At 41.8% G+C, this 21,446-nt stretch overlaps 1 protein-coding gene across 2 annotated transcripts; it reads right to left on the bottom strand.

The window, feature by feature from the left end:
• Positions 1-476: 476 nt before the first annotated feature.
• TMEM174 (transmembrane protein 174) lies at positions 477-18,070 on the bottom strand. 2 transcript variants are annotated; one of them, XM_069750555.1, is made up of 3 exons: positions 17,396-18,069; positions 9,034-9,141; positions 477-1,532 (listed from the first exon to the last, which is right to left on the bottom strand). In XM_069750555.1, the coding sequence occupies exons 1-2, from the start codon at positions 18,010-18,012 to the stop codon at positions 9,042-9,044; spliced, it is 717 nt and encodes a 238-aa protein (XP_069606656.1). In that variant the 5' UTR covers positions 18,013-18,069; the 3' UTR covers positions 477-1,532; positions 9,034-9,041. The 2 variants fall into 2 exon arrangements, with proteins under 2 accessions (XP_069606656.1, XP_069606663.1); XM_069750562.1 differs by lacking the exon at positions 477-1,532 and adding an exon at positions 7,583-8,009 and having other exon boundaries at positions 17,396-18,070.
• Positions 18,071-21,446: the final 3,376 nt, after the last annotated feature.

Here is a 21,446-nt window from a genome sequence, read left to right on the forward strand (position 1 = left end):
GGTGTTGGACCCCCACTGATCTGAAATGATGACCTATTCTAGGGATATGCATCAGCACACTGTGATTAAGGCATAAAAAAGGTACTTAGTTAACATTTTTTTATTAAAAATCATAAAAGCCATTTAACCACGCCAACGTGACCTCAATTTGGATGGTCCATAACTCTGATGACTGTGCCCAGCCCAGTTTCCAATGAAACTTGGAATGAGATAGGAACCAGGCTTAGCTTGTAATGAAACCATTTTGGGAAAAATGGGTCCACACCTTTCAATGCAAACTGCAAAGAAAAAGGCCAACACACCAGGTGTGACATTTTTGTTTTTTGTTTTTCTATTCTAGGAATATGTCTTCAATATCCCAAAGTAGATAACGCCTTTATGGACTTAACTAGGATGCTAAGATCTATATGCAAGGAATTACATTATTAAAATAAGCTATTCATAGTTCTGTGATGTATAAGAAATTCATAGATACACACAGTTGGTTTGTTTTTAATAATGAATATATGTAAATTCCTTTTAGGAATATGAACAAACCTAAAATGCGTCATCAAACAATAAAGGGTTACATGTATTACAATCTCCATCTTTAAAATGTTTTCTTCGCCTAGAACAACTTGGTTTATTCTTTTAATGCTTCTTCTTTTACTAAGTATTATGCGTTTTCTTTCCGGAAATGAAAATTAATAAAAGCAATCAAATAATGCTAACCAAGAGCAGCTCGATTTCTGTAAGATTTAGTTGGGCACTTTAAGTAGGTGGCATATACCGGTAATATTCCATTTCACCGAGAGGACACTGCAGTTAAATAATATGAAGAACTACAATTTTACACAAGAGGATTACATATTTGCTGGGGATCTAAGAAGCCAAACTCTCCGCCGTCAGCTTATCACTGGCTACACCCATCACAAGTTCATCAGAGCGGGTGCATGTGGACCTCAATTGGACGACAGGTCCACCCTCTATTGTCTGGTGTCTGTGACTAATATTACTGAACAAAACTTTTAATGAAATGCATACATTAGGCAATGACATAGAAAACATGACAATTATTTTACATACTATACTATATACAGTAGATAATATCACAACTTCATCTTGTATACTATATGATACAAAAGGGAGACGAGAGTACCGCTGATGAAGGCTGGGTATGACCGAAATGTAGTGGGATTTTTAATGTATTTTTATTTTAATTTTCTCAATTCTGGTAAATGATCCATTTTTTTTGTCTTCGTGAGCGTCGGTCATCTGCCTTATCTCCTCCTAACTTCATCTTGCAAAATGCCACATAATACCATAGCGAAATGTGCCGGATTTTCTTTTTGACACACCGGGAAGAGATTCATTTTCTTGAAGAAAGAAAGCTGGATCTTCCACAGCAGATTACGTCATTTATAAGAATTGCCCGGTCATGTGGAATAGACACTATGTAATTTTCAGTTCGTGTTTCATCCCATGTGCAGATTTGATGAACAGCAGTCTGCAGAGCTATGAATTATGATTCCTACTATGGACATCATTGGTACCTGAAAAAGAGGAATAGAAAAAATTAAAGCATTTACATTGTATTATGGTTATTAAACTCTTCAAGGATCCAGTTTAATGGTTCTTTTATGAAGATAAAATTTCCACTCAAAGGGATAGTCCACTATTCAGACAACCCCTTCTTAAATACAGCCACATTAGAAGTAGTTCCACCACCCACCCCACCTTAAGCCACTTTAGGCTACGTTCACATTTGCGTTGTGCGATGTTGCGTCGGCGACGCAACGCACAACGCAAACAAAAATGCACAAAAACGCACGCTAAAACGCATAGCTTTGCGACGCATTCGTCCTTTTTTGCAGAATTTTGGACGCAAAAAAAATGCATCTTGCTGCGTCCTCTGCGCCCTAACGCTTGTGGCAAAAAAAACGCATGCATCGCAAAACGCATGCAAACGCATGTCCATGCGCCCCCATGTTAAATATAGGGGCGCATGCGTCACCGCGGCTGCGCCCGACGTAGCCCGGCAGAACGCAAATGTGAACGTAGCCTTATAGAAGCCACATTTCTAAAAAGCTGTGTACAACCCTGAGCTCTCTTATTTGATGTCCTATAAGAGTCAAGTTGTGTCTGGAGGTCCTCTTTAAAGAGGTTGTCCACTACTCTGGCAACCCCTTCAACGCTATATTCTGCAGTGTAAAATAAAAGTGTTTGGTCAGTGTTTGGTCAGTGTGTCAGTTTTTACCATCAGTATTTCACCAGTGATTTTCCTATATGAAAAAAAAAAAATTGCAATTGCAGGATATGGCAGACTCTATTGATAAAGGTTGAGGCAACACAAGTGTAAAATACTGATAAAACAACCCCTCAGACATCTACCAATTTATGGAGGGGGCGGTCACCTAGTGTTAGAATTCCGCATGGATAAGGCTTGTATAGGGCACCAGTCAAACAGATAAGTGTAGTGCACAGTATCTGGTTTGCAGCCTGTTAGGGATGCCCATACAATTAGATCAGGTGGGCTTCACAGCACTGTATAACTGCACCCCACTTGGACATTGATGGACTTGGCTGCATCCTGCATAGCAATGAAAAATGTACAGGAAAATATAAATCATATGAATTAGGTATTGGTCAATATTGTGACCAAATTACATAAGCTCACAATAAACATCAAGGATCATCATTGTTTTGCGAGTCTCTACACTGTTGACCTTGTAAACTAGGATACGTGTCCCTACAACCAGTGATTCTGAGATTTTTTTTTTTTCATGACACATTGCAATTTATGTTAGTGGTAAATTTAGGTCAATATGTAATGCTTTTCTTATGAAAAAATATGAACTTTGATTAAAAAAAATTTGAAAACTTTACAATTTTCAAACTTTGCAAATACTCAAACAATGAAATTGCCCTCATTCCACCTTTCCCCTGCCCTGTGAATAATGGCTGAATGACAGATGTGGGTATAAAAAAGGGACCTTTATCTTTCTGCAAACAGACTCTACAGAACAGCAGAGATTCCTAGGCTAGCTGGAGGAATACAGATGTGCTCCTTTGACCATCACTGAACCCTCAAAGACATTTGGAGAATCCAGGTTGGGACATTCAGGTCATCTGGCCACCTAACTCACTGCACTCGGTCAGCATCCTAAGTTTGCTGCTATCTCCTCTCTGTGGGTACCCACCAAAAGCGGAGTCCTAGTGGTTGGGGTAGTAGGCTCTGGATGCCCCAAATTTGCAGCTGCTCAAATACCTGGGAGCCAGTGAAAGCATGAGACTCTGTAAGGCTGGTTTCACATTTGCGTTTTTTTGGGTGCGTTTTTGCGGTAAAAAACGAAAAAAACCGCATGGTGAAAAAACGCATGTAAACGCATGCAAACGCTGCGTTTTTTTGACGCATGCGTTTTTGCATGTGGTGTAAAAAACGCGGCGTTTTACCGCGTTTACATGTGTTTTTTCATGCGTTTGCGTTTTTTAAACGCATGCTGAGAAATGTGTGACAGCTGCCAATCATTAATAAAAAGTAAAAAACCCACTATAAACAGAAATAGTTAGGGTTAGGGGTAGGGGTAGGGTTAGGGGTAGGGATCATAACCCTAACCCTAAAGGGATCCTAACCCTAACCCTACCCCTAACCCTAACCCTACCCCTAACCCTAAGGGATCCTAACCCTAACCCTACCCCTAACCCTAACCCTAACCCTACCCCTAACCCTAAGGGATCCTAACCCTACCCCTAACCCAAACCCTAACCCTACCCATAACCCTAACCCTACCCCTAACCATAAAGGGGTTAGGGTTAGGGTTAGGGGTAGGGTTAGGGGTAGGGTTAGGATCCCTTAGGGTTAGGGTTAGGGTTAGGGTTAGGGGTAGGGTTAGGATCCCTTTATCACCTTTACGTTGGGTGGTGGCATATTAGTGTGTTTTCAGGGTTTTTAATCAAAAAACGCATGCGTTTTTTAACGCAAAAAACGCATGCACCAAAAAACGCATGCGTCCCCATTGACTCCAATGCATTTTTTTACCCAAAAAAAACGCATGAAAACGCATGCGTTTTTTTTTGGTCCAAAAAACGCTTCTAAAAATACTACAAGTAGCATTTTAGAAAAAAAAGCATGCAGTAAAAAAAACGCATGCGTTGCAAAACGCGACCAAACGCATACACAAAAAAATGCATGCGTTTTCAATGTTAAATATAGGGGAAAAAAACGCATGCGTTTTTTTGAAAAAAAACGCAGCAGACAAAAACGCAAGTGTGAAACCAGCCTAATCTGCACCATCTTATATACTTGCTGGGACTGTACTCTATGTTATTGTCTGTTGGTGGTTCAATAAAGTATTGCCATACTGTTTTACCCTCACCTTTTGTTGTCTGAGTAGCACTATGCCCACGGGGAAGGAGAGCGAGAGTTCAGTGTGATGATCCCTGGTCCATGTGTGGCACCCAAGGAGTCCGGTTGCAACACTGGCATTGCCTTCCTCAGGGAGGAGTGTTGCCATGCCTGGAAGCAAGAGGAGTCGCCTTTCCAGGTTATTTCAGCATACAACACCTTTCCTGACTCCAGACCAGAACGGGGAGCTCTAACACCTGTTTTAGGGGAACTTCCCTATAAGTTCTGGTCTGGAGGCGGAGTTAGTCAGTTTAATTTCAGTTCCAGTCAGAGAGCAGACAATGAATGAGGAAGATTCAAGAAGTGAGGAGAATCTGGGGGATAGGAGCAGCCACTGAGCTCACCCCAGGACTAAGCGCTGAAGACTGGAGACCGGAGTCCATGTTTCTGTGGGAACTTCAGGCCCCGCAATCAAATCCCGAGGACAGGAGATTTTAGGTCTCCTGGCCCCAGCTGACACCTGAAGGCACAGCAGCATACGAGAGCCCAGAGTCACCATGAGGGAGTGATACCTGAAACAGGCTCAAGCTGCCTGCCATGCGGGTAGTGATTCACTTAGTGGACAGACTAAGAGGGGGACTTGAGGATAACTAAAAGCACCAAGCACCCAGAAAACAGCGCAGTAGGAAGGCCTCCAACCTCATCTGGCTAGGGGACTCTGAATTGCTTACAGGCTGCCCGTATCTCCATCACCAGCTGTGAATTGTGCCCCTGACTGCACCTTCAACCTGAGATTAAAGGTAAAGAAACTACAGTCCTTGTGCCCTCCACTCATTTCCAGCACCCTCTTTCCTGCACCCCAACATCCACCATCCCTCATAAACTGTTTTGTTAGCCCTGGTGCCCCGCTCCACCTGTGGGGAGCAGAACCATCCCAGCTGCATCACCATCGGCCCCAGCGGTCTCCTTAAGCAGCGTCGGCCATTTATAGCTGAACACCACAGGTGCCATCATGAACAATCCTACTTTTCCCTATACAAACTTTATTCCCATTTTCACCATCGTCAATTTTCTATTCTCGATCCCTTTAATTGCACGCCCAGGGCCATGGACCGGGTCACCGCTGCCATGACCACCCATTTAAGAGCTGTGCGACCCAGTTCCGAGTACCCCATGGCCCTAGAGGGTGTTGTATTTCTGGTATCACGAACAGGATGGACCAACCCAGCAAACTGTAGACTTTGTTGAACTGTATGACAACCGCCATTTTACATGCTGCGCAGCGTGCGAGGAGCAGAGGGGGTGTGTCTTTGTGGGCAGAGCCAGAGAAAGAGTGCAATGAGAAGCTGCGCTCCGTGCTCTGCCGAGAGTGGTTGAAAAGCGTGAGGCTCCGACTTGAAAACTGGAAAGAGCACCATCCAGACCACCCGTGGAGCAGCTGCTGACTCCAGTAACAAAATGTAGGGCCTGGCTGAGGTTCACTAGGGGAGGGAAGAGAAAATGTCCAATCCAGGTGGAAATTCAGTGGCGGCCGCAGCCACAGCCCCCATGATGCAGCCAGATTCAGCGGCAGCCGCAGCCACAACCCCGTGATGCAGCCAGATCCAGCCAGATCCAGCGGTGGCCACAGCCCACATAAACTGACCGGATCCAGCGACAGCCACAGCTTCCATAATGCCTTTGTCAATGCCGTCATACCGGGAGCAGCCTGGTTACCGCAGTACTCAAGGGAGTCACACGCCCTGAGCGATTTTAAGGACAGACTCTGCAGTTAGTTTGAAGTGTGCCCCCGTCTGAAAATCAAAAGGTCAGCACCCTCATTGACCAGTTAACTGGTGCAGCTCAGATGGAGGAAAAGACCTGGCTGGACACCGATAAAAGAACTGTTAAACAAATCTTGGCCAGGCTGAATGACACCTTTGACACCCGCACTGCAGCAGAAATTAAAATTAGATTCTTTGGGTGCAAACTAAGGGTGCAGGACAGTATACGGGACTATGCTCTTAACCTTCAGGAAGCGCTATGGGCAGTAAATCAGGTTGCCCCTGACATGCAAGAAGAAGAAAGGTTGCTAATGGAGCAGTTTATTGAAGGACTCCTATCTAACAATCAGAGGACACAGCTGCGCATCATGGCCCTACAAAATCCGGAACTGGACATTGCACACTTTAAGGATAGGGCCATCCGGGTGCTGGGTGAACCAAATCTTAGTGGCGCAGTGCCCCTTAGGTGCCCAACAATTGCATATCAGCAGTAGGCAGCAGTAGGCAGCATCCTTTTCCCAGACCCCCATGGGGGCCGACACACTAACCCAAGATAATGATTCTTCTGCAAACCTACGTTTCCAGGTTCAGGAGCTGACCAAAAGTGTGGCTGCATTAACTAGAACCATGCAGTCCATGCAAGAGGCCCCACAGAAGAAGATTCAGCTGGCCTCCAGTCCAGATGATGTCCCGTGGTGACGGAAGAGGAGGATTCCACCGACTAGAGGGAGAGACAACGATCGCTACAACCAGGACGGACAACCCATCTGTTGCCGCTGCCACAAGGTGGGACACATCGCAAGATTCTGCAATTTAAACGATCGACTCCTGGGGCAGAGGGCCAACCCCCCAGGAGTAAGATGTCCAGGCCCCCACAGTTGGCGAGACAAGTACATGGGAGGACGGCCGGTTCTGCCTGTCGTGATTGATGGCATCCCAATGAACACTTTACTGGACACCAGCTCCCAGGTGATGACAATGCCATATATTCTTTATAAACGGTACTGGGCTGACTCTGATATTAGCCACGGCCCAGATAATGACCATAGTCTACCTAGTAGCTGCTCACACTCTCCCTGCACTAGCACTAGCTGTGTTCTGAATGCAATGTGCAGAAAATGGCGGCGGCAGGGCTTATATAGAGCCTATGAGTCGCAGGCTATGACTGATCTATGACACTGCACGGCCAGCCAATCATATTAATGCCACAATTAAGATGGCTGCGGCATTACTGTGATTGGCTAACATGCTGGGCGGGAGATCCGAATATTGTGAGGTGAGTAGTGAAATACCCGCTATGTTCCGAGTACCGCATGTACCGCATTACTCGCCCAGTATTGAATACTTGCGAATATACTCGCTCATCCCTAGTGCTCGCCATGCAAAATAAATTATGCAACTGTTCTATATTATTATTATTATTATTATTATTATTATTTATTTATATAGCACCATTGATTCCATGGTGCTGTACATGAGAAGGGGTTACATACAAGTTACAAATATCACATACAGTAAACAAACTAACAATGACGGACTGATACAGAGGGGCGAGGACCCTGCCCTTGCGGGCTTACATTCTACAGGATTATGGGGAAGGAGACAGTAGGTTGAGGGTTGCAGGAGCTCCGGTGTTGGTGAGGCGGTAGCTCCGGTGTTGGTGAGGCGGTAGCTCCGGTGTTGGTGAGGCGGTAGCTTCGTTGGTGATGAGGCAGCAGCGGTGTCAGTGCAGGCTGTGGGCTTTCCTGAAGAGATGAGTTTTCAGGTTCCGTCTTAAGGATCCGACTGTGGTTGATAGTCGGACGTGTTGGGGCAGAGAGTTCCAGAGGATGGGGGATATTCGGGAGAAGTCTTGGAGGCGATTGGATGAGGAGCGAATAAGTGTGGAGGAGAGAAGGAGGTCTTGGGAGGACCGGAGGTCACTTGAGGGAAGATATCGAGAGATTAGTTCAGAGATATATGGAGGAGACAGGTTGTGGATGGCTTTGTAGGTCAGTATTAGCAATTTGAACTGGATACGCTGAGGGAATGGGAGCCAGTGAAGAGATTTGCAGAGGGGGGAAGCGGAGGAGTAGCGAGGAGAGAGATGGATTAGTCGGGCAGCAGAGTTAAGGATGGACTGGAGAGGTGCAAGGGTGTTAGCAGGGAGGCCACAGAAAAGGATGTTGCAGTAGTCAAGGCGGGAAATGATGAGGGCGTGCACAAGCATTTTAGTAGATTTGGGGTTGAGGAAAGGACGGATCCTGGAGATATTTTTGAGCTGGAGGCGACAAGAGGTGGAAAGAGCTTGGATGTGTGGTTTGAAGGACAGGGCAGAGTCGAAGGTTACTCCGAGGCAGCAGACTTCGGGTACAGGGGAAAGCATGATGTCATTGACTGCGATAGATAGGTCAAGTAAGGAAGATTTGTGGGATGGAGTTGCAGTTGCAGTTGTTCCAGATGTGGAGAAACCATTTATGTGTAGGCATTTTTGTTTTTACACAAAATATACTTTAGAGTGGCGAAAGAGTTTTGTAATTTTTTTTTGTATGTGTGTGTGTGTGTGCGTTTTTTTCTTATACGTTTTTACAAATTTTATGGCAATTTTTTTTTTCATTTCAAGTCTTGAATTTTTTACATTTTGATCACTGATCTCATGCACTATAATACTCATGTACTGCAGTGCATGAGACCTGTCAATTTTGCACTGACAGCCTGTTAGACCTTGCTTAACCAGGAGTGCAATGGCAACCATCAGGACCCTGTCCTCACTCTTGTCCTACTTTTTTTCTCCCCTATAGAACAGTTATACCTCCTGGCACCCATATAAGTCTATATGAATCCAGCAATAAAGAGTATTATCTAAATCAATGCTCTTTATGTCTGTAGTCTACTTATTAAGACATATAACAAATATACTGTCCTCAATAAAATGGTCAGGCTCATTTGTTTGTAAAAAAGCTATACCTTATATATTACTTCATTCCAGGATACAGGTCCTCATATAATGGTGGGGATCCACTGTGCCAGTGGACAATTGTAGAATGATCATGATGCTGACTGGAGACAGGAGATCTGAAAAGTAAAAGAAAATCAATGAGACAAAGATCCCAACTCATAGAGCTGATGTCTGTAACGCGCTGTGGAAGATCACAGCTTTTAACTGAGATACCTTGGAGAGTTTACTGGAACTTTAGTAGGGAGACAGATAATAATAATAATAATTTTTATTTATATAGCGCCAACATATTCCGCAGCGCTTTACAAATTATAGAGGGGACTTGTACAGACAATAGACATTACAGCATAACAGAAATACAGTTCAAAACAGATACCAGGAGGAATGAGGGCCCTGCTCGCAAGCTTACAAACTATGAGGAAAAGGGGAGACACGAGAGGTGGATGGTAACAATTGCTATAGTTATCCGGACCGGCCATAGTGTAAGGCTTGGGTGTTCATGTAAAGCTGCATGAACCAGTTAACTGCCTAAGTATGTAGCAGTACAGACACAGAGGGCTATTAACTGCATAAAGTGAATGAGAACATAATGCGAGGAACCTGATTTTTTTTTTTTTTTTAAATAGGCCACACAGGGATCGTTAGGTTAATGCATTGAGGCGGTAGGCCAGTCTGAACAAATGCGTTTTTAGGGTACGCTTAAAGCTGTGGGGATTGGGGATTAATCGTATTAACCTAGGTAGTGCATTCCAAAGAATCGGCGCAGCACGTGTAAAGTCTTGGAGACGGGAGTGGGAGGTTCTGATTATTGAGGATGCTAACCTGAGGTCATTAGCGGAGCGGAGGGCACGTTTAGGGTGGTAGACTGAGACCAGAGAGGAGATGTAGGGTGGTGCTGAGCCATGGAGTGCTTTGTGGATGAGGGTAGTAGTTTTGTACTAGATTCTGGAGTGGATGGGTAGCCAGTGTAATGACTGGACCAAGGTAGAGGCATCGGTGTAACGGTTGGTGAGGAATATGATCCTGGCAGCAGCATTCAGGACAGATTGGAGCGGGGAAAGTTTGGTAAGAGGGAGGCCGATTAGTAGAGAGTTACAATAGTCCAGACGAGAATGAATAAGTGAAACAGTAAGAGTTTTTGCAGAGTCGAAAGTAAGAAAAGGGCGAATTCTAGAAATGTTTTTGAGATGCACGTAAGAAGAGCGAGCCAGTGATCGGATGTGGGGGGTGAATGAAAGGTCAGAATCAAGGATGACCCCAAGGCAGCGGGCATGTTGCTTTGGAGTAATGGTGGAACCGCACACGGAGATGGCAATGTCAGGCAAAGGTAGGTTAGTAGAGGGAGAGAACACGAGGAGTTCAGTTTTTGACAGGTTTAGTTTCAGATAGAGGGAGGACATGATGTTAGAGACAGAGGTAAGACAATCACTGGTGTTTTCTAAAAAGGTCGGCGTGACAACAGGAGAAGAGGTGTATAATTGGGTGTCGTCAGCATAGAGATGGTACTGGAAACCAAATCTACTGATTGTTTGTCCAATAGGGGCAGTATACAAAGAGAAGAGGAGGGGGCCTCGGACTGATCCTTGAGGAACCCCAACAGTAAGGGGAAGGTGAGAGGAGGAGGAACCAGCAAAACATACAGTGAAGGATCGGTCAGAGAGATAGGAGGAGAACCAGGAGAGAACGGTGTCCTTCAGGCCGATGGAGCGGAGCATAGTGAGGAGGAGCTGATGATCCACAGTATCGAATGCTGCAGAGAGATCCAAGAGAATTAGCATGGAGTAGTGACCATTAGATTTAGCTGTTAGTAGGTCATTAGAGACTTTAGTGAGGGCAGTTTCAGTAGAGTGTAAAGAGCGGAAGCCAGATTGAAGAGGGTCGAGAAGAGAGTTATCTGAGAGATAGCGCATAAGACGGGAGTGGACCAGGCGTTCGAGGAGTTTAGAGATGAAGGGAAGATTAGAGACAGGTCTATAATTAGCGCCACAGTTTTGATCGAGGGATGGTTTTTTAAGTAATGGATGTATGATGGCATGCTTAAATGAGGAGGGAAAAATACCGGAAGTGAGGGAAAGGTTGAATATTTTTGTTAGGTGAGAGGTGACAGCTGGGGAAAGGGACTGGAGGAGATGTGACGGAATGGGGTGACTGGTGCAAGTGGTCGGGCGAGAAGATGCAAGGAGCCTGCTTACTTCTTCTTCTGTAACTGCTTCAAAGTCAGAGAGTGAACTAGATGCAGTGGGGGAGGGAGGACAGTGCATGGTATGAAGAGATTGGGAGATGATTTCCTGTCGAATGTGGTCAATTTTTTCTTTGAAGTAATTGGCCAGATCGTCAGCACGGAGATCCGTGGTTGGGGCCTGCTCTCTTGGGTTGAGTAGGGACTGGAACGTGTCAAAGAGACGTTTAGGGTTATTGGACAGGGAGGTGATGAGGGTGTTGAAGTAGGTTTGTTTGGAGAGGTGAAGGGCAGAATTGTATGTCTTTAGCATGAACTTATAATGGATGAAATCTTCGGGTAGATTAGATTTTCTCCACAGACGTTCTGCGCACCTGGAGCACCGCTGCAGGAAACATGTTTGCAGCGTGTGCCACGGTTGTCTCCGTCTGTGCCGAGTTGTTCTATGTATAGGAGGTGCAGCTTCATCTAGGGCACTTTGCAGGGTTTCATTGTAATGCTTCAGAGCAGAATCAGGACATGAGATGGAGAAGATTGGGGCCAATGAGGACTGCAAGTTCTTCATAAGTTTCTGGGTGTTAATGGCCTGTATGTTTCTATAAGTGTGGAAAGTGACCTAAGCGGGATGGCAGTTCTTGATAGAGAATGAAAGAAGGTTGTGGTCAGAGAGTGGGAGAGGGGAGTTTGTGAAATCATCCACTAAGCAAAGCCGGGAGAAGACCAAGTCAAGGGAGTCAAGGGAGATACAGGAGAGATTGGAGATGGACATACAGAGACACAGAGCCTGATGACTTCTACCACAATAATGTAATGTATGAATAATGCTTGTTTTGATGTACATGTATTTATTTTACTTTATTGTTTAATCTTATCATTTATTAAGTAAATTAGCTTACTCAATTCTCGTGTGAACATTTCTTATTCATCACAATCCTTTTGAATCCGTTACAAAATAAGATGGTAGAAACAAAGAGAAGTGGCCAAAACAGCATGTTATGTACAGATTCCATTTCCACAACAGGGAGAAAGCTTCAAAAGGGTCCAAGTGAAAACCCCAGCAAAGCATTGATACAGATTTACCCCATATTTTCCCCTTTGTATTGTTAAAATCTGCAGCCTGAATTGTCCTACTAATTTTAAAATCCACACCACGGGTCCGTTACCGCTGCATTTTTTTCTTGCAGAGCTTAAATGAGATATGGTAGAATCTCACTTTGCTTCTACTTTAAAGGGCTGGCCGAAAAGTAAACCCAATTTTGATGATGCTTTGTTTGAGAATACCTTAAAAGTATTCCAACAATCACACCCAGATATGGAAGCAACCTCTGAATTACATCAGACAGGGCTTGGATTTTTGGTCTGACTGCTCTCCATTAAAAAATTGACCAATTGACCAATGTTCAGTGGATCAGTGCACATGAGCAAGTTTTTTCACTGACTGAATCTGTGTGCGAAAAAAATTGCAGTAGGTGCAATTTTACTACAGAAATGAGATGAGACTCACCCATTTAAGTCTATGGGTGCGAGAAAAAAAAAATCGGAGCCACAGCACAGCTTCCAATATTTACAGACACATTACAATTCAGTAACATAGGAAACTGTAAAACTGTAAATGGTCCTGTAAATGATTAATAGCTGCTGTAAAAACAGATTATATACGGATGACTAGTAAGAAAAAATCATCCCACTTTTGTGGATGAAACGCTAAACTATTTTTTTATGGTAGGTTCTCACAACATTATGAAAAATCATTCAGAGTTTCATCCAGAAAACTGTATCAGTAAATATGGTATACTATACTGTGCCATCTGATTTTTTTAATGGATAGCACTCAGACCGAACTTACCGTCATGTGCACAGGCCCATACACCGATTAACTATACAGTAGATATGGGTCATAGAATCAGTATTATTCATGATGGACACTTTTTGTGGGCTTTTTTATATCTACGTATAGACATGTATTGGGTTGAAAATAAATTTGCATTTGGGTTTCATTAAAGGGAATCTGTTAGCACAATATGCGTGTTCATTCTTCCCTGCGAAAGATATCATCCACACCTTTACTAATGGAATCTATTGCACCCGCCTGTCAGTCAAGCAGAGGAAGTAGGTGTTGGGCTGCAAATAGAGGCAGGGAGGCAGAAGCTTGGGAAGTGCTCTGATATGCTCATAGCACTTAAGCTTAATAGTTTTATTTGCATATGAATTAAAAGAGTCAGAGGACAACAGACTGCATCAGTAAAGTTGTGGATGACATTATCGCTCACAGAGCAATATGACTATGGAAACAGGTTTTTTTTCTGGAGTGGGCAGTGGGATTCGTGCTTACAGATTCCCTTTAAACAGTTTGCACTAATTGGGGCTTTTTAGGCGCTTTGTTTCCTTACACATTGCTGATGTCAGAATGAGTTTTTTTCAGAATTTGTTAGTAAGGTCATTTTGATACGAGTTGGAACTCTTTTTTGTTGATTTTTCTGAGCACCTGTTATGATCACATCAAAGTTCATCTCAACATTTATGTGGTTTGTGGCATACAACAGTGCAAAGGAATTCAAAGTTACAAACTCTTCTTCAGTACAGGCTCGCTGATGGATTCCCAATTATTCTTATTCTGCAGCCAGCAATGTGACTAGAAACAAAGAGCCTGTAAAAGGCAATTGGTCCAAAATGTATACCAAACCTAATTTGAATTTTTGTTTAATTTTTAGATCAAAATATCTGCATTTAAAAAAAAAGTCCCTAAAGATGACAATTTTCTTAAACTCTCAGTGTTTTCATGTTGCTATCTTAAAGATGACTTTGCTTATTTTTTTAGTGATTGCTTGATAAATCATTACATGAAATGAAGCATTTCAGTGCATTAATAATTGACAGCTCTATGGTAGTCTGTTAGCGTTATCACATTATATCTTTTCTTCTTGCATGGATTGCAGTGTATGAGGTATGCTAGAGTTCAGACAGTAGATATCAAACGTAAGCCTACATAAGGGGACATAAAAGATGTCCTGTCAACCTGAAATGTCATAAAAGCCAGATTAGTTGGTGCCTGAACTAGTATCCTAGGTGAAATCAACATGAATTGCGAAACCTATTAGTCTCAAATTTCCACAACGTCAGTGGAGACGTGTGACAACTTATCGCTGAGATCAGAAACAAGCACCTGCTCATTCTCAGGATCATTTAGGACCCTAGTTGTGGGTCCTCATGTGGTCTTGCTTTTATAACCTTTAATAACTGCTTGACATCTCATAAAAAAATGAATTATGAGACAACCTATATACAGTGGGTACGGAAAGTATTCAGACCTCTTTAAGTTTTTCACTCTTTGCTTTATTGCAGCCATTTGGTAAATTTAAAAAGTTCATTTTTTTTCTCATTAATGTACACTCTGCACCCCATCTTGCACCCATAGAAATGTAGAAATCTTTGCAAATTTATTAAAAAAGAAAAACTGAAATATCACATTTCATAAGTATTCAGACCCTTTGCTCAGGATTGAGTAGAAGCACCTTTTGAGCTAGTACAGCCGTGAGTCTTCTTGGGAATGATGCAACAAGCTTTTCACACCTGGATTTGGGGATCCTCTGCCATTCTTCCTTGCAGATCCTCTCCAGTTCCCTCAGGTTGGATGGTGAACGTTGGTGGACAGCCATTTTCATGTCTCTCTAGAGATGTTCAATTGGGTTTAGGTCAGGGCTCTGGCTGTGCCAGTTAAGAATGGTCACAGAGTTGTTCTGAAGCCACTCCTTTGTTATTTTAGCTGTGTGCTTAGGGTCATTGTCTTTTTGTAATACACAAAAACTCAGACTCATAGTGTACGGTGGCTGGGACAATGTCCAAGCCCCTCTAGCACCTACTCCAAGCAACTATATATAAACACAGGAGGACAACAGGAGCATATAGGAAAATACGTATAAATTTTTTTAGAAAAACAACAACATTAAAAGTGACACACTAAAAGACACCAGTAGAAAACACCAGGAAGACCCAGAAAAAATGTATGTACATCAATATAAATTCTGTATATATTGCAATTGGTATTTCATACTATAACCTTATCACCATATATTGATGTAAAATGGGAAAAGATCCATGGCACCCACATCTCCTGCAAACCGGACCAAAAAATGCCAAGTGAACTATGTATGTAATTAGTGCTAATGCCGCAAATGCGGCTAGGCTGCTGCAAATACAGCTGATAACTACCAGTCCACAGTCAGGCTAGATGTGGGCAAACTGACTCAGCGGGAGATTAAAGTAAAATGCCAGCCAGCGTGACACAACCCCCTACTCAGGACGTGAGCCATATCCGGATCTTACCCAATGAACGGGGTCTCTGGATCGGGCGCAACCCCCAACACGCGTTTCGCCACTCTATGCTTGCTTTCTCAAGGGGAGATTGTCATTGTCTTTTTGGAAGCTAAACCTTCAGCCAAGTCTGAGGTCCAGACCACTCTGGAAGAGGTTTTCATCCAAGATATCTCTGTACTTGGCTGCATTCATGTTTCCTTCCATGACAACCAGTCATCCTGTCCCTGCAGCTGAAAAACACCCCATAGCATGATGCTGCCACCACCATGTTTCACTGTTGGGATTGTATTGGGCAGGAGATGAGCTGTGCCTGGTTTTCTCCACACATACCACTTAGAATTATCACCAAAAAGGTCTATCTTCATCTCCTCAGACCAGAGAATCTTATTTCTCAGAGTCTGGGAGTCCTTCATGTGTTTTTTAGCAAAGTCTATGCGGGCTTTGATATGTCTTGCACTGAGGAGAGGCTTCCGTCAGGCCACTCTGCCATAAAGGCCTGACTGGTGGAGGGCTGCAGTGATAATTGACTTTGTGGAACTTTCTCCCATCTCCCACTGCATGTCTGGAGCTCAGCCACATTGATCTTGGGGTACTTCTTTACCTCTCTCACCAAGGCTCTTCTCCCACGATTGCTCAGTTTGGATGGCCAGGTCTAGAAAGATTTCTGGTGGTCCCAAACTTCTTCCATTTAAGGATTATGGAGGCCACTGTGCTCTTAGGAACCTTGAGTACTGCAGAAATTCTGTTGTAACCTTGGCCAGATCTGTGCCTTACCACAATTCTGTCTCTGAGCTCCTTGGCCAGTTCCTTTGACCTCATGATTCTCATTTGATCTGACATGCACTGTGATCTGTGAGGTCTTATATAGACAGGTGTGTAGAACCATTTCAAGGAGGATAACAAGGATATGGACAGCACGTGACTTAAATATGAGTGTCTGAGCAAAGTCTGAATACTTATGACCATGTGATATTTCAGATTTTTTAAAATAAATTTGCAAAAATTTCTACATTTCAGTTTTTTTCCAGTCAAGATGGGGTGCAGAGTGTACATTAATGTGAAAAAAATGAACTTTTTTAAATTTATCAAACGGCTGCAATGAAACAAAGAGTGAAAAATTTAAAGAGGTCTGAATGTTTTCCATACCCACTGTATATAATTTACAGTTACTGCTGTAAAATGCTGATTATAACTATTTATATCCAATTAAAACTTTTTGACACAAACAAAGGTGATGAAGGTGATGTTCACAAAGAACATTGCCAGTATTTATAACAAATGGTGGAACTAAGAATCTGCCACAGTAAATTTGGTCTGATGGGTGGTCTAAGGTGGTCTTTTCTTTGTATATATAATGATGTAAACAGTAAATAAAGTCAAAACAATAGATAAAAAACAAAATTAACAAATACCTTGTAGTAAGTGAATAGTAATAGTACATGTAAATAGCATAAGCTACTTCGTTAACATTGTTTTGATCAAAAAAACTTAAAAAACGTCCCACCTCGACAAGATGGATCACAATTAGGACAATACAAAAACTCTTGTAGTTCACCTGACTACGTTTCAGCAGACGTCAAAATAGATAAGAGCAGAGTAGGACCTGAGTCCTGACTGTTTAGACATCTGCCCGTGGAAAGCTATAAAAACAAAATTAACAGCCCAAACAAGGGGGAGTACAAAAAACTAAACCACAACCAAAAAATAGAGCCAGAGAATATGTTCATATAAGTACAGTGTATAAGTGTGCATTTACACTGTGGCTATTTTTCAGATATATGTTATATATGATGATATAATCACTGAATAAAGACAGAAAAGTAAAAAAAAAAATCAATAGTTTGTGTTATAGCAACCAAAATGGACATGGTACACACCTCTCATGGTCTGGAGATGACGAAGACTCTTCATCTTCTATAAATGCTGGATTTTCCAAGGGGTAGATACTAGAATACTGAGGGGGATGTATTGATGGAATTATCCCATTAACCACACCAGCACTTCGACTACTGGAGATAGGAGGAGAAGCATTTGGACTTGTTGGTAGAACATCATGAGTGGTGTAAGGAGGAGGAATATACTGTACCACAGTGGCACCATGAAAAGTGATTGGCTGATTAATTCCAGTGAAGACAAAGGACTGTCCAGCTGAGGATTGTTCTAGCTCCACAGTTGTTTCATTAGTTCTCTTACAAAACTTACAAGTAAACATCTTAAATCTACATACAGAAATCAATGCAAAGGTCACACCGACTGAGAGAAGAATAGGACCCAACAGCTGACTCCACTCAAAACCTTGATTCCCGTCACGTCGTATCCATCCCATTACCGTAAAGGTGACTCCAACCAGTCCTAAAAAAAGTCCAGAAAAAAGTAAAGTAGCTCCGGCTTTGTCCCTTTCAGTGACCTGCACATCAGGTTGAATGTTTGGATATGGAGGAAGTGAAAACACATTGAGGGAGAAATCATCCACCGGAGGATTGTTCTGTTCCATTATGAAAAGCTAGCTGCCTCTTCATCCATCCAGGCTAGAAAGAAATCTTTAGCAGTCTGCAGGGGTAAAAGTTCAGGCAGAATCCTACGAGCCTATGCTCACATGATTACAGCACGTAAAGGATAGACTTTGGTAGCGAAGTATAAAGGTCTGCGCAGTGAAGCTTACATATAGCAGATAAATATACCGTATATTCCGCAGATATACTGAAGAGAGTGCAATTACTAAATGCACACAATGCATGTACGTTCTGCATGTGTATGAACTTCTTAACAATAAGGGACATTTATCTCGACTGTTAAAAAGAAAACACAAAGTAATATATTAGGATAATAATGAACAATTAATAAAAGAAGACAGAAAATAATATACAGCTCTGGCAAAAATTAAGAGAGCACTGCAAAATGTTCAGTTTGTCTGATTTTTCTCTTTATAGGTAAATTTTTGAGTAAAATGTAAATTGTTCTTTTAGTCTATAAACATCTGACAACATGTCTCCGAATTTCCAAGCAATACATTTTGTATTTTTTTTCTGACAAAGAAAAATGGTCAAAATAAAAAAAACATTGCTTTCAGATCTCAAATTATGCAAAGAAAACAAGTTCATAATCATTTAGAAACAACAATACTAATGTTTAATCTCAGGAAGAGTTCAGAAATCAATAGTTTGCGGAATAACCATGATTTTTAATCACAGCTTTCATGCGTCTTGGCATGCATTCCACCAGTCTTTCACACTGCTCCTGGCACAAAAATTTAAGCAGTTCTTCTTTGTTTGAAGGCTTGTGACTATCCATCATCCTCCTGATTACATTCCAGAGGTTTTCAGTGGGATTTAGGTCTGGAGATTGGGCTGCCCATGACAGGGTTTTGATGTGGTGGTCTCTTAATTTTTGCCAGAGCTGTATATGTAACTCCTGTAGGGGAAGCATGGCGTGCAGAGGCTGCTGCAACTAGCAACTAACAGTTTCACAGTAGCAGACGTTAACCTCTTCCACCTACAGTCAATTTCTTTTTTCCTCCCCTCCTTCCAAGAGCCATAACTTTTTTTATTTTTCCATCCATATAGCTATGTGATGCATTGCTTCTTTGCAGGACAAATTTAAGTTTTAAAGTTTTTACCTTTCAGTGTATTGAAAAATGGGATAAAAATTCCAATTGTGGCAAAAATGGGAAAATAATGTCATGCCGTCTTGTTTTTTGGGGGTTGGTTTTTACGGTGTACATTCTGGGTTAAAAGTTACTCAGAATCATGGTTCGCCAACTCAGTACAATTACCGCAATACAAAACTTGTATACAGTATATTTATTTTTAACTCTTTCAGCTCCAAACATGTTTTTACCTTTCTGACGAGGTCAAATTTTACAATTTTACCACATTCACTTGATGTGGTAATAACTCTTGGAAACTTCAATGGATCCCAGTGATTCTGAGAATTTTTTTTACGACATATTGTATTTCATGATAGTGGTGAATTTAGGCTGAAATTTTGTATGTTTATTTGTGAAAATATCAGAATTTTGGCAAAAATGTCTAAATTTTCCAATATTTTTAGGCCTTTAAACCAGAGAGGTATGTGTTGCATAGTTTGGACACAGAATAAACTTGTGAGAGTAGATTATATGGGGCAATTTTACTTTTATCTACACAGAACATGAGGTAAATACATCAGCTTCTTAATACAGCATAACAGGAAGTCTAAAAAAAAACTTTTAACAGAGAGAAAGTGAAATCAAAGTACAAGTATATGCATTACATTCAACTAAGCATATAACAGTAACAACATTGCCATCTACTGTCAGAAAAATGTAAACTCCTCCTGCACACAAGTCTGTATCTGTTGCATATCTGTCAATACCCTTTCTCAACAGTAAGGACTTATTCAGTTAAGCCTAATTTCTTCATCAGTCTCTGATGTCTTTCAGCATTTAATGCCTTTGTGAAAATATCTGCTGTCATACCTTCAGTTGGGCAGTACTCTAAATGTAGGATTCCTTGTTCCTGATGTTCTCTCAAGAAGTTAAACTTTACATCAATGTGTTTAGTTCTTGGATTAACTCTTTCCATCTGAGCAAGAACTAGACATGCTTGATTATCCTCATACATACATCTTTGTTGGTCCCAATTGTTGTTGTCCTAAGTCTGTTAGCAGTTGTCTTAACCATAGAACTTCTTGACTGGCATGTGCTGCGGCGATATATTCTGCTTCTGTTGATGACAGTGTTACTATAGATTGTTTCTTACTAGTCCAACTAATTGGTCCACCTGAGAGCAAGAAAAGATAGCCACTGGTAGATTTCCTGTCAATTGGATCTCCAGCCCAGTCTTCATCAAGTATCCGGTTAAAATGCACTTCTCCCTTGCAGGTAGTTTCAGTTTAACACTGCTAGTCCCTTTTGGATTACTCTATTCACTGCATTCCAATCCAATTTGTTTGACTTTGACACCGTTCTGCTCAAAATTCCCACTGCTGCTGCAATGTCTGGCCTTGTAACAGTTGCAAGATATAATCATTTTCTCATTGCCTTTCTGTATTGTTATTCGGTAACAGATTTTGTCTACTATTTATTTAGTTGGTTTCCATTGGAGACTTTACTGGTTTTGTATCTTTCAATCAAAATGTTTCGATTAGGTCTTGAATCATGTAATTTTGATTAAGAAGGAAACTTCTGTCTTGTTCTCTTTCTATCTGTATTCCTAGGTACTTTTTCGCATTTCCCAGATCTTTGATTTCGGAGTGTTGATCCAAAGTTTTCATTATCTCCGCTTCATTCCTTTCTTTTTCAAAATAAAATAAAATATCGTCCACATATATCATCACATAGATCCATCTGTCTGTCAGTCTCTTTGTATATAGACAAGGATCCGCTTTGCTTCTTTGAAAATGTTCATTCAAGGTACTTCTGTGATTTTATCATTCCATGCTTTAGGGGCTTGTTTTAAACCATATATAGTTTTCCATAGCTTACAAACCATGTTTGGTTTCCTTTTATCCTTGAATCCTGGGGGTTGTTACATGTAAATGTCTTCTTTTAAGTTTCTATTCAGAAATGCTGCCTTTACATCCAGATGTTTCAACTGCATTTTTTGTTGTTGCTGCAACTGCAAACAAAGTTCTGATTGTGGTGTGTTTGACAACTGGAGCAAAAGTCCCATCATAGTCTTCTCCATATTTCTGCAAATAGCCTTTAACTACGAGTCTTGCTTGGTATCGATCAGCTGTGCCGTCTGTTTGGTATTTTACTTTAAAAACCCATTTACATCCTATAGCCTTTTTTTCTTTTGGTAGTTCTGTCAGTGTCCATGTCTTTGAATCGTGCATGGATTTTATTTCTGTTTCTGCAGCCTTTATCCATTTGTTGGCGTCTTCTTCTGAAAGATGAGACATGTTCTCCCAAGATGTAGGTTCATACATTTTATTTGTACTTGCCTT

Source organism: Ranitomeya imitator, chromosome 1, assembly GCF_032444005.1.
Source record: "Ranitomeya imitator isolate aRanImi1 chromosome 1, aRanImi1.pri, whole genome shotgun sequence".
Classification (NCBI taxonomy): domain Eukaryota; kingdom Metazoa; phylum Chordata; class Amphibia; order Anura; family Dendrobatidae; genus Ranitomeya; species Ranitomeya imitator.